General features: G+C 37.6%; 1 protein-coding gene across 11 annotated transcripts in view; it reads right to left on the bottom strand.

The window, feature by feature from the left end:
• Positions 1–15,780, bottom strand: part of RUFY3 (RUN and FYVE domain containing 3) — an 80,232-nt gene that overhangs the window by 16,432 nt on the left and 48,020 nt on the right. For all 11 annotated transcript variants that reach the window (XR_006216960.1, XR_006216959.1, XM_042984409.1 and 8 more), the window contains 9 exons: positions 12,322–12,495; positions 11,400–11,517; positions 10,467–10,568; positions 8,642–8,765; positions 7,229–7,290; positions 6,257–6,322; positions 4,930–4,999; positions 1,773–1,865; positions 576–659 (listed from right to left, as the gene is read on the bottom strand). Coding sequence is in view for 9 of the 11 variants with exons in the window: in XM_042984409.1 (XP_042840343.1) it covers positions 576–659; positions 1,773–1,865; positions 4,930–4,999; positions 6,257–6,322; positions 7,229–7,290; positions 8,642–8,765; positions 10,467–10,568; positions 11,400–11,517; positions 12,322–12,495 (893 nt within the window). In the remaining 2 variants the exon portion in view is untranslated. The remainder of the gene's footprint in view (positions 1–575; positions 660–1,772; positions 1,866–4,929; positions 5,000–6,256; positions 6,323–7,228; positions 7,291–8,641; positions 8,766–10,466; positions 10,569–11,399; positions 11,518–12,321; positions 12,496–15,780) is intronic.

Below are 15,780 nucleotides of genomic sequence, written 5' to 3' on the forward strand. Positions count from 1 at the left end.
TATTTATTTTTGAGAGAGAGAGAGAGAGAGAGGGAGAGAGGGAGAGAGAAAGAGAGAGACGTGAGTAGGGGAGGGGCAGAGAGAGAGGGAGACACAGAATCCAAAGTAGGCTCCAGGCTCTGAGCTGTCAGCACAGAACCCAAGGCGGGGCTCAAATCCACAAACCCCAAGATCATGACCTGAGCCGGGGCTAGATGCTTAACTGACTGAGCCACCCAGGCGCCCCCAAAATTTCCTATGGTTTTCTAATATGTACTGTATTAATCAATTAGTAGCTAGCCCTTCCTATGGAAGAAGGTAATATTCTTGGTTAAGAGTGTTTTATACAACTAATGCCCAGTGAAGGTAAAAATCAACCATATGAAAACTTGCCTTTATGTAGAACCATATTCACGATAAACATACTCAAAATTAAAAAAAGAAAAAAGAAGAGTGAGAAACAGTTTTTTAGGATCTACAAAAATCTGTTAGGTCACTATTAATGTTCCTGACCCTGGTCTGTAAGGTCAAACCTCTCTAAGTGGGCCTTTATGTTTAATGGGTTTCTGAACTACTAGAACATAAGTGAAGTTTACCAGTCGCAATTGTGTCTCCTCCTTTAAATGCTTTCTGGCTTCACTCAGTGCTTGCCCATCTGAAGTTCTGTCCTGCTTAGGACCCTTGAAGAGATACATGAAATAGTAAATATATTTAAGGATTAAAAAAAAAAAACAACCCTGTACAGCGTTAGCTGACACTAGTACTGCTGTTTAGTAAGGAAAAATGATTATATGTGGTTAAACAGGTGTAACAATGAATGAAGACAACAAAGAGATTGAAGAAGCTTAGTAAATAAAAAATTCTGTTCTGAGAAATCACAGTTGTTTTCACAAAGTCCACACACTAAAGCCAAACGCATTACTCACAGCAAACGACTTCATCCCCACTCAGAGCCTAGTTGCTTCCTTTTTAGAAATAATTTTAATAACTATGGATATTTGGATTCTTAGGTCACAGAAGGTTAGAAGTATGAAGATAAAAGGGAGTGGGGAGACACTAATACTTTCAGGGAGAAGCAACAGATGCCAGTGACATCATAATAGCAGAGAAAAAGCACCCAGAGCAACCTGGAAACATTTAAGTATAGGTGCTAGAAGCTCTATCAGTTCCAACAGTCCCTACGGTAGCATCACTGTAATTTAGTACAGAATTGCCACTGTTGGTAATTATGATTTTCAGTCATCACAAAGGGCTAAATGTGTTAAATTATGTCCTCTATCTAAGACTGCTTAGAATTGTGTAGTACATAAAAGGTTTGCAAAAAAATCTGTATAGACATATATAAAAAGTTTGATACTTTAAGGGGTTAAGTTATCTGGTAAACTCATGTACATGGTAACTCCCAGTGGTACCAGATAAACACTTCTTACAAAATAGTACCATGGACTAAAAACAATGATATATTTAATAGAATGAATATAACCCTGAACTACAGTGCAAATCATTAGTACAAAACAACAAGAAATTGAATGAGACCTGTTCTTGGAATCTTTAAACAGATGTAGGTGGCACAGAAGCCAAGGAGCATCTGTAGGAGAAGGGGCCTCACCCTGGCATAACCTCCATTATTCACTCGATTCTACATGGAGTCTTAGTAAAAACAGCATGCTATATGTCAAGTAGCTATATGTTTGCTACTTCCAAACAGTCCTCTAGAGTAGAGGCCCTCCCCACCGCCCCGCTAACACGTTAACACATCTCTAGGAATGTTTTATAAATCCAGTAAGGTTAACCTTCCGATTGGATTCCAATATGTAGGAGCTTTCCTCTTTAACTCGTTCCATTTCTTCTTGCAAGGTAATAATCCTGTTGTTTGCAACTGCAAGCTGTTGAAAAAATTTAAAAGGTAATCTTTTATTTTTCTTTTTTAACAGAGGATAAGATAATTCATGATCTGCTAGGACATCATTTTCAGGCTTGAATGTTCTTAGAAGGAAATAAAGTTATCTATGGCTGCATAAAAATGTTCTCATGGTGTGGGAAGTTAGGAAAAATATTTTTAAACTAGGTTAGGTAAAAATAAAAAATATCTACTGTTGCTTTTTGTGTAAACTCTTTTTCAGGACCAAAATGTTAACTTAAGATTGTTTACCTCAAGGGTATTCTCATGGGTAACTTATATTTTGTTATAATACCTATTTCTAAAATGTTTAATAAAGAGGTCACCTTGGGGCACCTGGGTATGTCAGGTGGTTAACTGTTGGACTCTTGATTTTGGCTCAGGTCACGATCTCACGGTTCGTGAGATGGACCCCTGCGCGGGCTCTGTGCTGACACCGTGGAACATTCTTGGGATTCTCTCTCTCTGCCCCTCCCCTGCTCACACACACGCAAGTATGCATGCATGCATGCTCTCTCTCTCCAATAAATAAATAAACATTATATAAAAAAAGAAGTCACCTCATGCCTTGGGATTCATCTTACAAACGATACATAAGAACTTTGATAGATGATTTTTAAGAGTAAAAAAATGAACTAAGTCCTCGCTCTAAAAGATACCATTAAGTATCAAAGAGACTTTTTTATTTCCGCACCTAAACAGGTAAGGTAATGTTATTAGCAGTACACTGCTAAGGGGAAACATTTATATCCCCATTCCAACAGGAGGGGATCTCCTCATGAGCAGTGAGCATAGGTTCTGCTTAGTTCTGGTTCTAGTGCGTAAGTACAGAGGAACCTGGGCTCAGGCTGCTTTCTAGAGATGGGTCTGGAAGCCCATTTTTCCCTCTGCTCCATGGGCCTCACGGTGCATAAAAAAGTTAACTCTGGACAAGTGGGTCTGCTTTCTAGATCCAAAGACACCCTCAAATGGGTTCTTCCAAGATTTTAACATCAGAGAAAGTTTTAGGAAACTATGTCTGTATCTCCAAGTGGGCCTTCTAATTCAGCTTTATCAATAATAAAGTGGATATTTTTATATCATCATCTGTTTATAACTTCTCACTTTATCACACTGATTCATTCAGGAAAAGAAAAGAGGGGTTTTTTTTGTTTTGTTTTTTTGTTTTTGTTTTTTTACTGGCCCTCTTAAATCCAAAATATATGGAAAAGAGATATGGGTGGAAAAGACATCCAGATATAGATATATAGAAAAGAAATGAGACATATGGAAGAAACAGATCTGATTTGCCTTTTCTATTCTTTATAAAGCCTATACACAGTGCTTACCTATCTCTACAAATCCAAGGTTTCAATAAAATAAATGTTACTGGTAAAATAAGTACATGAATGAATAAATTAGTATTGCTAATAAAATAAATCTAGGTCAGAAGGACAAGTCTTGTGACTGAGGGAATAAAATTAATAACTATATTTACTGGGTGCTTATGATGTGTCAGACACTGGTCTAGGCCTTCATGTATTACCACTTAATTCACACAAAAACCTTACTATTATTTTATCATCCCCATTTTACAGAGAAATAGATCAAGAAATAGAGGCTTAAGTTATTGGCCAGGATTAGAAAGTTAGCAAGTGCCAGAGCTGGGACATGAATCCACGTAGCCCAGCTCTAGAGACCATGCTTCACTGTTGGGCCTTATTGCCTCAACAGAGGAGCAGCAGAAACACGGCAGAAAATTTCTATGCAGAGTATTTCAGAAACTTTGTAGAGGGGCACCTAGGTGGCTCAGTCAGTTAAGCCTCCAGCTTGGGCTCAGGTCATGATCTCACAGTTCGTGAGATGGAGCCCCACATCACGCTCTTTACTCTCTGCTGTCCACACACAGCCCGCTTCGGATCCTCTGTCCCCTTCTTTCTCTGCCCGTCTCCTGCTGGCGTGTGCGCATTCTCTCTCACTCTCTCAAAAATAAATAAACATTAAAAAAAAAAAAAAAAGCTTTGTAGAGTAAAATTCTAAGGACCGTTTCCATTAAGTTTTAATATAATTTAAGAATCTATATCCAAAAGTGAAGCCCACAAGGCTGAGAAATAAGGAAGGTGTTTGAAAGTTGTAACAATGAAAATGTTCTGAAGGAAAATGTTTAAACAGCATCTTCCTGACCAGTGCTTGAACTTGGGTTTTATTTAGACCAAATCTATCTCACAGTATATAACAGGGTAGTTATAATCAGAAATACATAAGAGAAAGTCTTTGTCACCAGAAAATTTTATGTAACATTTTTCATAGAAACGTCTAATGCTATTGAAGAAAAAAAAATGTGGCTTAGCCGCTGGCAAGTTAAAAAATTTCTTTATTAATCAGAAGCGAAAATGAGGTTAATATTTATTCTTATTTTGGGGACTTTCCTAAGGATTTTCACATATATATTCTCCTGTGATCTTCAAAGCAACAGTGAGGCTGAAAGGGGAAGTATAAATACCCTCATCTGCCAGTGAGGGATGGGGCCTCCTGGAGGTCAAGTGACTTACTTGCTCAGAAGCACATGACTCATAAGCAGCGTGACATACAAGCAGGGAATGCTGGTGTTCTGACCAGAGCTCTTTATATTATCTGCCCTACCACCCCAAGGAGAAAATGAGATCCTTGAGGGTGGGAGCTTGCCAATCTGGCACACATCAACCAATGCACACCTAAATCTCTCTCTAGCTCTAGCACGTAAGCAGTACCAAATGTTTGTGAGTGAACAAACGAACATCAAGCTATATGCTAAAGGTTAACTCTAGGCTAGCCCAGACAAAACATTCATGCAAAAGAAAGCAAGATATCTGACGGGCCCAGGTTCTACGCCTTCATAGTCCAACTGGATAACAGACACCCCTGAGATAAGCCAGCTGGCCATTCTCAGTCAGAACAAGGGATTATGTCCTATTACAGACATTATCTGAAAAAGCCAAGTCCTTTATTTTCAAAGTTCCATAGAAATGACTGGTTCCACTAGTGCACATTATTAAATTCTATGTCAATCAAAGTGTTTCCAAAACACTTACCTCCTCTGTCAGTTTAGTGTTGGATTTTTCTAATGCATCCACTTTTGCCTGAAGGTTGTTTACAGTAGCACTGTCAAGAAAGGAAAAAAAAAACCATAATGGTTTCTCTTGAAAAACAGAATATCCTGTACTTTCCATTTAAACACTCATCACATTTATCATTCATTGTCTAAAGTCCACAATTCGTGATAGAATTTCAGGTTCTAAGACAGTTTACAAGTGGCTGTGTGTCTTAACTGTTACATCCTGGCCACTGAAGCTTGTATTTAAGAAGTACTTGTTGGATGAAATTAAGGAGCTGATGCACGGCACAGTATATAATAATAAACTACATGAATTAAGTGCTTGCCATACACTGAGCACTTTTCTAAATTATTTTATTTACATTATTTCATTTACTCCTTTCAACAACCCTATGCATTAGGTATCCCCAAAGACAGATAACGAAGCTGACGCATGAAAGAGTAAATAATTGTCATGCTTCTATTTCACTATCAAATGTAAGCATACTTCTGCTTGACTAATATCTCCATTAATTCACTGTAGTCATTATTAGTTCTTGGTCTCCAGAGAAAATATACTTAAACTGCTCTTGAATTTTCTAGCTGGAACCAAGACTACTCAAAATTTATACTGATACTGGTATAATCATATAATAGGTCTTACTTTATTAAAATTGTTATCTTTTTAAAAGAATTGTAAGCAAGATAATAGTTAATGGATGGAGAGATCAATTTTTCTGAATTATTCAACAGTCTTTAGCATAACAAGAACATCAGTGTACTTGAGAACACCAACAGAATTTGGATCGCTCTCCTCACGAAAGAGGAGATGGTTTCATGTTCCGGAAGTTCTGAAAAATACTTAGTATTTGGGAAATTAATGGTAGTGATGGCAAAGAGAGGGTAAACTAATACTATCAATTCAATGTATAAATGACAAATCCAAGGGACCAACAAGATTAATCAAAAGGTCCCAAGGCAATGAGTGGATTACCCAAGATCACTCTTGAAATATGTGGCTGGATCTACTGAACCAAGAAGGCTGCTAGTTTCAGCTGGGTATGTCACATGGTTAAGAATTTTTAACTGAACATAGTCAATCACTAGATTTATAATTACATACTAATCTTAAATTGCCTTTCACTAAAGGTCACCCAAACAGTTAAATGTCATTTATTTAGTGCCTAGCTCAGTGCCTGGTAAGCAGGAATTCAATTTATTTTTATCGAGTATTGTCTGAATTTATCACATGGCTCATCAGTTTACTCTTTCCTTCCTTTGCAACAAAATCCCCAGTAAAGTAAAAGTATTGATTCATTCTTTACTTTAGATGTCTGTTGAGTTCCTCTACATAGTTCTTCTGATCCAGAATTGCAGTAATTTGGCCATCTCTGGGATGGGAGGGGAGAGTTGGAGGAAAAAACAGAAATAAAATAAATTCCATTAGAAACACCAAGATCCTCCCTCCATTAATCTTTTCATATCACAGAGAAAAGAAAATTGTAGCACAGAAACCAGAAGACAGACCTGATGTATAATACCCTCAAACAAGAAAGACTCAGAGATTTAAAAATGAAACAAAAAAATTCTCCATATTAATAAAACCTTTGCTATAGCTTAAATCCCTTAATAACTCAGGTTATAGGTATAACACTATAATTTATCAGAGGCATTTAAAAAATAAAAATTTTCATCTCACAACTGGTAGCCTTTTTAGCTTTGCTGGTATTACTTATAACAACGACTCTCCTGTGAGATCAAGACCTGAGTGGGGATCAAGAGTCGGGTGCTTAACCGCCTGAGTCACCCAGGCGCCCCTCTGAGGTCTAATTTCTAAGGGCCATGTGGATATTCTGAAGTAATTTTACATTTACAAGAGATGTAAAAGCAGTGCTGAGTTTGCGTTTATTCTTCACCTCATTACCCTGAATGTTAACACTGTACATAACCCCATATCGTATGTTTAATATTTCAAATTTTAAGAAATGGAGAATGCAATTTTCTGATCAAGAAGGCCACTTTTTCAAACACTACTTCAAGAGAAGGAGCAAGGGATTCCTTTTATAAACCTTTTTATTTTATTTTGTTAGCCCCTGAACCACACAGTAGAAAACCACTTAACCAAAACCCTTTTAGGGCTTAGCATGCACAATAGTCAGATGCTTTTGGCAAGATTCTATTAAAGCTATATCATCGGAAATTCTTCCAGCAAGTGTGTTAAAGCACTACTGCTGTAAACATTAAATGCTATCGAAGAACATTAAAGAGAAAATAAATTTAATTTTCTTTGTACATACCCTTCACTACCTTTACTGCTGTTCCCATCTTTGAGATACATTGAAAAATCTATAACTCCAACCTACAAAGAGAATTTTCAGAATTTAACATAAAATTAGATACTTTTTCCGAGGCATAATACAATTATCTCTTTCTGGGCACTCAGAACAGCAATGAAGTCATGACAGTTATTAGGAATTTTGATGAAAATGTAATGTTTTACTTTTATAGGACCAGAAGACCACATCACGCAAGTCAACAGAAGATTTTAACAAGAAAGTCAAGAGAATGCTTAATATAAATTTAAGGTTTAAAGTTTCTTTCTCTTTTGTGTCTTTCAAGTATTTTGCTACTGAATCCCTATTCACTTACAGGAATAATAGTTTAAAAATGATAATTACAAAGAGAATGCACAGTTCCTTAAAGAAGTTTTGGAAAATATGGATAAATAAAAGGATGTAATACAAAACACCCATAGTCCCAACCACCCAGATAGGACCACTGTAACAATTTGATATCTATTCTTCCAAACTTTCATTGATACATTATGTCTAAATTTTTTAGGACTGCCATGTCATTATTCAGTTTACTTATTTTTTTAATACAGGTCAAAATATCATATTTCCTTTTCCATTTTCTTAGAGTAAAATGTAACAGAAATTTGCTGTAGTATTTCATAGAGAAGGGGTGAGAACGAGTCAGAATGAAAGCAACAGCTTTATTTAGTAAGCAATTAATATGTGCCAGGCCCTGTACTAGGTGAATTACATTACTAATTCTTTTATTCCACACAATAACTATAAGACATAGATATAGATACTCTTTTTTAAAATCCCTGTATTTCAGCTAAGAAATGTGAAGCAACAAGAAACTACAAAATTTATTCAGCTAGAAAATAAAGAAGCAGAATCTGAACCTAAACAGTTTGGCTTCAGTCTGTATTCTTTTTTTATTTTTATTTTTAAAAATTTTTAATGTTTATTTATTTTTGAGAGAGACAGAGACACAGTGTGAGCAGGAGAGGAGCAAGATGAGAGGGAGACACAGAATCTGAAGCAGGCTCCAGGCTCTGAGCTGTCAGCACAGAGCCCCATGCGGGGCTTGCACTCACAAACCCTTAGATTGTGACCTGAGCCAAAACCAAGAGTTGGACGCTCAACTGACTAAGTCACCCAGGTGCACCAGTCTGTACAAGATATTTTAAACAGGGGTCACAGTCAAGAGAAAAGTTGAAAAACACTCATAATACATAAATGAGTCAAATTAGAAGAAAAAACAAAGTAATTGCTTATATTCACATCAAAATTTTTAAAAACACTATTCATGACTCACAGAATTTCTCTTAATTTGGTTGGTATAATCTGATCAACCCAAATTCTGAGCTAACAAAACTCAAGAGTGATGCACTTCGTAACTGAGCACATTGTGCATACCTGAGAGTCCAAGTCTTCTCCTTTCATACAGAAATTGGCATCAATGACGTTGAGACCCACCAAGAGACCAGCAATTATGGCTCCTTCTTCTTCCATCATGAGGGCGTTGGGTTCATAGAATTCGCTGTAAGAGAAATCCACAGAATGCTCTGTTGTAACAAAACCTCAAGAATCCAATGATGTAATCACGAGACAAGCAGAAAATGCTGGCCTCATAGTTGAATATGGGTACTATGATAATAGAGAAAAGGTTAAAAAAGGGGGGGGGGATGGTCTGAATACTTTATTTTAGATAATAGGTGCATGAATAGACTCTAGATAATAGACAGTCTAGCTGAAAGAGAAGTGACCAGAATGGTAGTTTCACTGAAGTGATTATTTATACTTTCCCCACATATTTGTATTTGAGATGCAAGGGATGATTTTTCCATCTTTAATGCATCTTTAAAAAATTGTTTTTTAAAAATTTGCCTCAGAGATCTGCTTTATTTGTAGGTGGGTGTGTATCACATTGTTGTTCTAATTTGCATTTACATGATGGCTAGTGAACTTATGTGTATATATATATATATATATATATATATATATATATATATATTTTAAAGTTTATTTTGAGAGAGAGAGAGAGAGAGAGAGAGAGAGAGAGTCCCAAGCAGGCTCTGTGCTGCAAGCATGTGGGGCTCAATCCTATGAATCATGAGACTGTGACATGAGCTGAAATCAAGAGTTGGATGCTCAACCCACTGAGCCACCCAGGTGCCCTTACATTTATATTTTTTTAAAGTAATCTCTATGTCCAATGTGGGGCTGAACTCACGATCCTAAGGTCAAGAGTCAGTCACATGCTCTACCCACTGAGCCAGCCAGGCACCCCTCTTTTTAATGTTTACTAGCCATTTTGATTTTCTCTTGAGAAACGCCTGTTCAAATTCTTTACCCATTTTTACATTTGCTCATCTATCCTTTTTTGAAAAAAAAAAGAAGTTTTTTTAATGTTTATTTTTGAGAGAGAGACAGAGCACGAATAGGGGAGGGGCAGAGAGAGAGGGAGACACAGAATTTGAAGCAGGCTCCAACCTCTCAGCTGTCAGCACGGAGCCCGATGCAGGGCTCACACTCACAAACTGCGAGATCATGACCTGAGCTGAAGTTGGAGGCTTAACCAAATGAGCCACCCAGGCGCCCTTGCTTTTTTCTTACTGGATTGAAGGAGCTCTTCACATACCCTGATTCATACCATTTATTCAATATATGTGTTACAGATATCTCCTTTCACACTCTATGGATTGCCTTTTAATCTTGTGTCTTTTGATGAATGAAGTTCTTCATTTTAATGTAGACCAATGTATCCATTTTTTCTTTAACAGGGAGAATTTTTTATGTCTTGTTTAAGAAATTTTTGTCTACCTTATATTGTCTTCTAAAATTTTTACTGTTTCCTCTTTGCCATTTGTGTCTATAATCCATCTAGAACTTTGTGTGCTGTTTTTAAATTTAATGTAACATGTCAACTTCCTGTCTTATTGCATCTGGGTAAATGCTAAGGTTGAGTCAAAAGCCTTTCCTGTTTTCTGGGGGTATTAAGTTTTAGCCTACCCTACAAAGGACCATATATATGCCACAGTGACAGACTGAACACATGTAATAAACATCTATTCTTGGGTATGTGTGTGTGAGGTATGGGAGGAAGTATTAGTTGAACTATGTGAAATTGTCATGAAACAACTGTTTTTGATCTGCAGAAACAGCAAATTTATATGATTTGACCTCATATAAAATATAGAACATAGCAAGAAAAGAACAAAGTTCAATAAGATGTTCATACCTGAGAAGTTCCTTCTTATTGATCAAAGCTTTCATGTATTCTGAGAGTTTCTTTTGCATTAATGCCAAACGAAGCCAGGCTCTTCCTCTGCCTACTGGTGTCCTACAGAAACACATGAATCCAACAACTACAAGTAGCAGAGATAGAGGCCATAGTGGGACAGATTCACTTACTCTTGTTAATAGTCCCCAGTAATAACATGCACACCGAGGTGCTCTTTACAACCTATTCTCCCACATTCCTATGTGAGGAGTTCTGTGTGGGCTGGTGGGACTAGGGGTGTGTTTGGGACAACTGCTCTTGTGAAGAATGAATTACTGAGACTACAATTTGAAGATAAAAACCTCTGGGAGGCCCAAATGAAAATGTTCTATCACATTAGCGTCAGTAAATCCTCATAAACTTAGTGTGGATCATGTAAGTGTCCAAATACTCGCAATGTGGACACAGTCCATTTAGGCCTCTATCTGATTAAAGTTAAACCAGTTTAATTTGGGAAAATGATCAGTCCTCTTTTTGAGTTCTGAGGCAGGTTCCCAGTGTCAGTTCCTGAGGTCCACTTGACAACGGTTTTAATCTTGGCTCTTAAAACTTCATTGAACACATTCTTTTTCTTAGTTGGGTCTAGCATCCTCCCTCCTAAGATCTGATTTCTTGAGACTCTAACTGATTCCCACAAGTACTTTTTACAAAATAAGAAAAATTTTGGCATTTTAATATGAATGCAACCTCTTTTAAATCAGTGGTAATTATCCCTCACAGACACACTTCTCTTAATGTTCTATATCAGCAAGTCTCTTGTAGTAGTACATATTCATAAAAACAGCATGCATTCTGGACTGTTATGAAATAAATGATTATGGTCATCATTATCTTTAGACTTGAAGGCAATGGTTAATGTTTTCCTAGCAGAATTCTGGACCTTAAACTTACTTAAGTCCTGGAAGATCTTTAACACTTGCTGTTATCTCTGCAGCTTCTGGAACAAGCTTTTCTACCAGTTCTAGAGGCCCCCAGAAGGATTTATTTTGTCCAAGAAAAGTTTTCTTAGCTAAGGTGATAAAAACAAAGCAATGTTTTAATATCCCTTGCAACATAAACATGCCCTCCACACACAAACACATATACACACTTCTCTCTCATCTATTTAATCCTTTTTATCAGAGAATTAATTTCTGCATTATCAGACAGTTCTGAAATTATTCATGCTTTCAGAACAGATAACATTTTGTAAAAACCAAAAATCCCCCACTCCCCAAGACTCAGTCCTTCCTCTTTCAGGAAGAATTTATAACTAGACCTATAATAATAACAATAAAAGGCTTTAACAATATAGTACTTAAAGCTGTGTGGTATTAGTGAAGAAAAGAGTCCAATGGGAAAGAATATGTAACCTGGAAACAGGCTATTAACGACTGGGGAGGGAGCAGGAAGGAAGCAAAGTGAACTAGACCAGGTTCTGCCCTCAAAAGCTTATGGTCAAGTGGAAGAACACAGAAGCAAGACTCAGGAGATATGAATTCTAGCACTTGCTCTGCCCCCACTCACTGTGTGACCTTGGGCAAATTACCTCCCATTCTAGGCCTGTTTCCACCTGTCCAACAGAACTGCCGTATTGGACTAGATACTCGTAATGTCCTTTCCAGCTCTAGCATTTAAGGATTTAAGCCCTGCATGTCTTTTAATTCAACCACATCCCTGTCTCCCTGTCTGTGCTCTTATAGGGTGCGTTCCAATAGATTAATATTATTAATTCAAGCCTCTTATTCTTTGGCTCCAGAAAGAACACTTTTCTTGAACACGTATTGCTAGAAAATAGCTGCGTGCACATTTGCATTCTGGGGCCATGGCCTACCCTTCAAGCCGTGTTTCAGGCAATGTTCCATCACCACGAAGAACTGCTGGAGGGGTGCATAGTCTGAGTCCAGAGTTCTTCCCAGGTTCAAAGCTGATTCAATCAAGCCCTTGATACTCAGCTTGGCCATGTTCATCAGGTTCATGCGTTCGTTAGCCATGAGATAATTAGGATCTACGGCCAAAGAGGGAGAGGATGGAGCCTGGTTAGTGGAAACAGCACATTTAGAAATTCAATGTTTCATTGTGTTGACGTTAGCATCGAAGGTGCAAAAGCAATGGTGGGTAGGACTGTTGGGTGTCTTGGCAAGAATGGAGACAGTGGTTTTGTATTCTCTGCCAAGTACTTGCTGTTAAAAAAAAGAAAGATGCCAGTTTCCCTTAGGAATATCCTTGATGCAACAGTGAAAATTACTTATTTTATCAAATTTCAACCATTGAGTACAGTCTTAATAATCTCACCACCACCTCTGCCCTAACCTAACCTGGGTGCCCATCCTAGCTCACTATTGCACAACCTTCACACTGGTCTCTGTGATTCCACCCTGGCCCTGCCCACCTCGTTCTCTACATAGTTTGTGAAGTGCTCTAAAAATTAAAGGCAATGTAGAAAAAAAAGTACTTAAACTTTGTTCCAAGTATACGATTGACATTTATGTTAATTAGCATTATTATTATTTAAACTAAACATTACATAAACTAAAAATAATTAACCGTATTAACTCCCAAAATTTTAAGACTTAGCATAGAGTGTGATAAACTATTTGATGAAAGGGACTAAGTACCACATTTTATCCGACAGAACTCGGCACAATCCAGGCACCTTCTACCTTCACTTACTGGGGCCTACACTGTGTCAGGTACTGTGGGCTGCTTCTGACAGTTAACAATTTCAATCCCTCCTTATGTCAGGCTGTGAGACAGTTACCAGTAGCACCAACTTACAAACGAGGCTAAGAGTGTGAAAGAGCCAGTCCCTGGGCCCAGCCAGTAAGAGACAACAAAGCCAGAGTTCCAACTATATAAATCTGGCTTTGTTGTGCTGTTCTCTGAGGTAGTAGTTTTAAAGAAAAAAAAAGTCAGAATTGGTATATATATTGCCATTAATTCTTCCTTGCACAACAAATCAAATGTGACTCTCTTTCCTCAGGGCAGGTAAGTGTTGAGACCAGAATAAGCTCACAAGGTGAAATGCACAACAAAACTACCCCCTAAAACACAGCCGCTAAAACCAGTTTTATCAGACATTAATTCCCAACTTTGTCACTGGCATTTATGTGCACTCCAGTGTTTCTAACCTCCCATAATCACTGGAAGAAATGAATGGGATAAACGTGTGTGGGTGTGCATAAATGTTTGTGGACAGCAACTAGATTCTGTTTAACCTCCCAATAGATGGCAAGAAAATGTCACTGGAGAGCTGGATTGGAGACTCTTGCCAGAATGGTGATGGATTTACATTTCTACATTGCCTCATGTCATTCTTCTTACAATCAGTAGCAACATGTTCAAGACATCTGTTTGTGGCCTGGGGTGCATAAACCATGCAGAAAGATGAACTAATGCCTAGGGAAATTAAATTCCTAATACCTCGGACGACTTAGTATGGTGCTATACCCTATTGAACTAATCTACATCAAACACAAACAACCCATTCATTCTTTAGAATACTGCTCTCAACTTCTGCACTACTGTTTTGGCCAGATAATTCTTTTTTTTTTGAGGGGGTGTGGGGTTGTTCTGTGAATTAAGTTTAGTAGCAACCCAAGCCTTTACCCACTAGGTGTCAGTAGCATCCTCCAGTTATGACAACCCAAAATATCTCCAGATACTGCCCAATGCCTGTCTCCTGGAAGACAAAATCAGGTTGCTACCCCACTGAGAACCACTACTCTAAATAAATAAAAGAAGGTCAAACAAAAATCAGGGTAATTTGACATTAGGCATAAAAAGCTCAAAAGACTTCACTGCTCATTATTAATTACTTAATGCAGAAGGTAAAATGTTTATTATTTAATGCTTATTATTATCATTTTTGGGTTGAATAGTATATAAGAGTATGGGCATTACAAATCATTTTAATTACGTTTCCTGGTTAGTACGGAATCAAACTACTGAAAATAATTAGTACTTAAAATTAATTATTTCTTTGTTCCATTTTGTAATGTTGGGTACTAGTAAAGATCACCAAATCACTAACTTAATTTGTCACAAAATAAAAAATAATCTATTCAATCAGTTTGTTACTTGTCTTAAATCGTACTCGAGTGTAAAATGATTTTGTGGAACGAATATATGCTGTTAAAAAGGGTTGCAGTAACCCAAAGGGAGCATGGAAGGACTTCTGGGGTTCTGGTTTTTGGTGTGAAATTGTTGAGTGTGTGAAAATTCATTACACTGAACACTTACAATGTGGTATTTCCTGTATATTTTATAGTTTTAACCATAAAAGTTTTCATTTTCAAGTTTTGTTATATTGTATAACCCAGAAATTTTTTTTTTTAATGTTTATTTATTTTTGAGAGAGACAGAGACAGAATGCGAGTGGGTTAGGGGCAGAGAGAGAGGAAGACACAGACTCCGAAGCAGGCTCCAGGCTCTGAGCTGTCAGCACAGAGCCTGACGCGGGGCTCAAACTCACGAGCTGTGAGATCATGACCTGAGCCGCAGCTGAACGCTCAGCTGACTGAGCCACCCAGATGCCCCCCAGAAAATGGTTTTTAAAAGTGCATGGCTTTCAGGGGTGCCTGGGTGGCTCAGTTGCTTGAGCGTCCGACTCTTGAGTTTAGCTCAGGTCGTGATCCCAGGGTTGTGGGATCCAGCCATGTGTCGGGCTCTGCACTGAACGTGGAACCTACTTAAGATTTCTTTCTCTCTCTCCCTCTGCCCCTCTCCCCAGCTTGTGCATGGGCTAAAAAAAAAAAAAGTGAAAAAAAATGCATGACTTTCACAATGTTATGTCATATTTTTTCTAGGAGAAAAATAACTAAAAACGTTTAACAATGCTAACATTTAACACTATTATTTCAAAATCTGAACTTCTGTTCATTCATTCATTTTTTTCTATAAATAGCGACCATCTACTGGGTGTTAGATATTTAATGCTGGGATTCCAGAGATAAAAGACCTAGTTCCTGACATCAAAGTGCTATTTATCAAACTTGGTTTACACAAATGTTTGGAGAATGAAAACAGGGCAACTTACAGAGAACACTTGAAATTTCACAATAAACATTACCATCTTTGACAAAGATCAATTTTATTTCAGAACAAATAAAATTAAAATGTTTTTAAATTTTTTTTTCTCAATGTTTTTTATTTATTTTTGGGACAGAGAGAGACAGAGCATGAACGGGGGAGGGGCAGAGAGAGAGGGAGACACAGAATCGGAAACAGGCTCCAGGCTCCGAGTCATCAGCCCAGAGCCTGACGCGGGGCTCGAACTCACAGACCGCGAGAT

Source organism: Panthera tigris, chromosome B1 (assembly GCF_018350195.1).
Source record: "Panthera tigris isolate Pti1 chromosome B1, P.tigris_Pti1_mat1.1, whole genome shotgun sequence".
NCBI classification, from domain to species: Eukaryota; Metazoa; Chordata; class Mammalia; order Carnivora; family Felidae; genus Panthera; species Panthera tigris.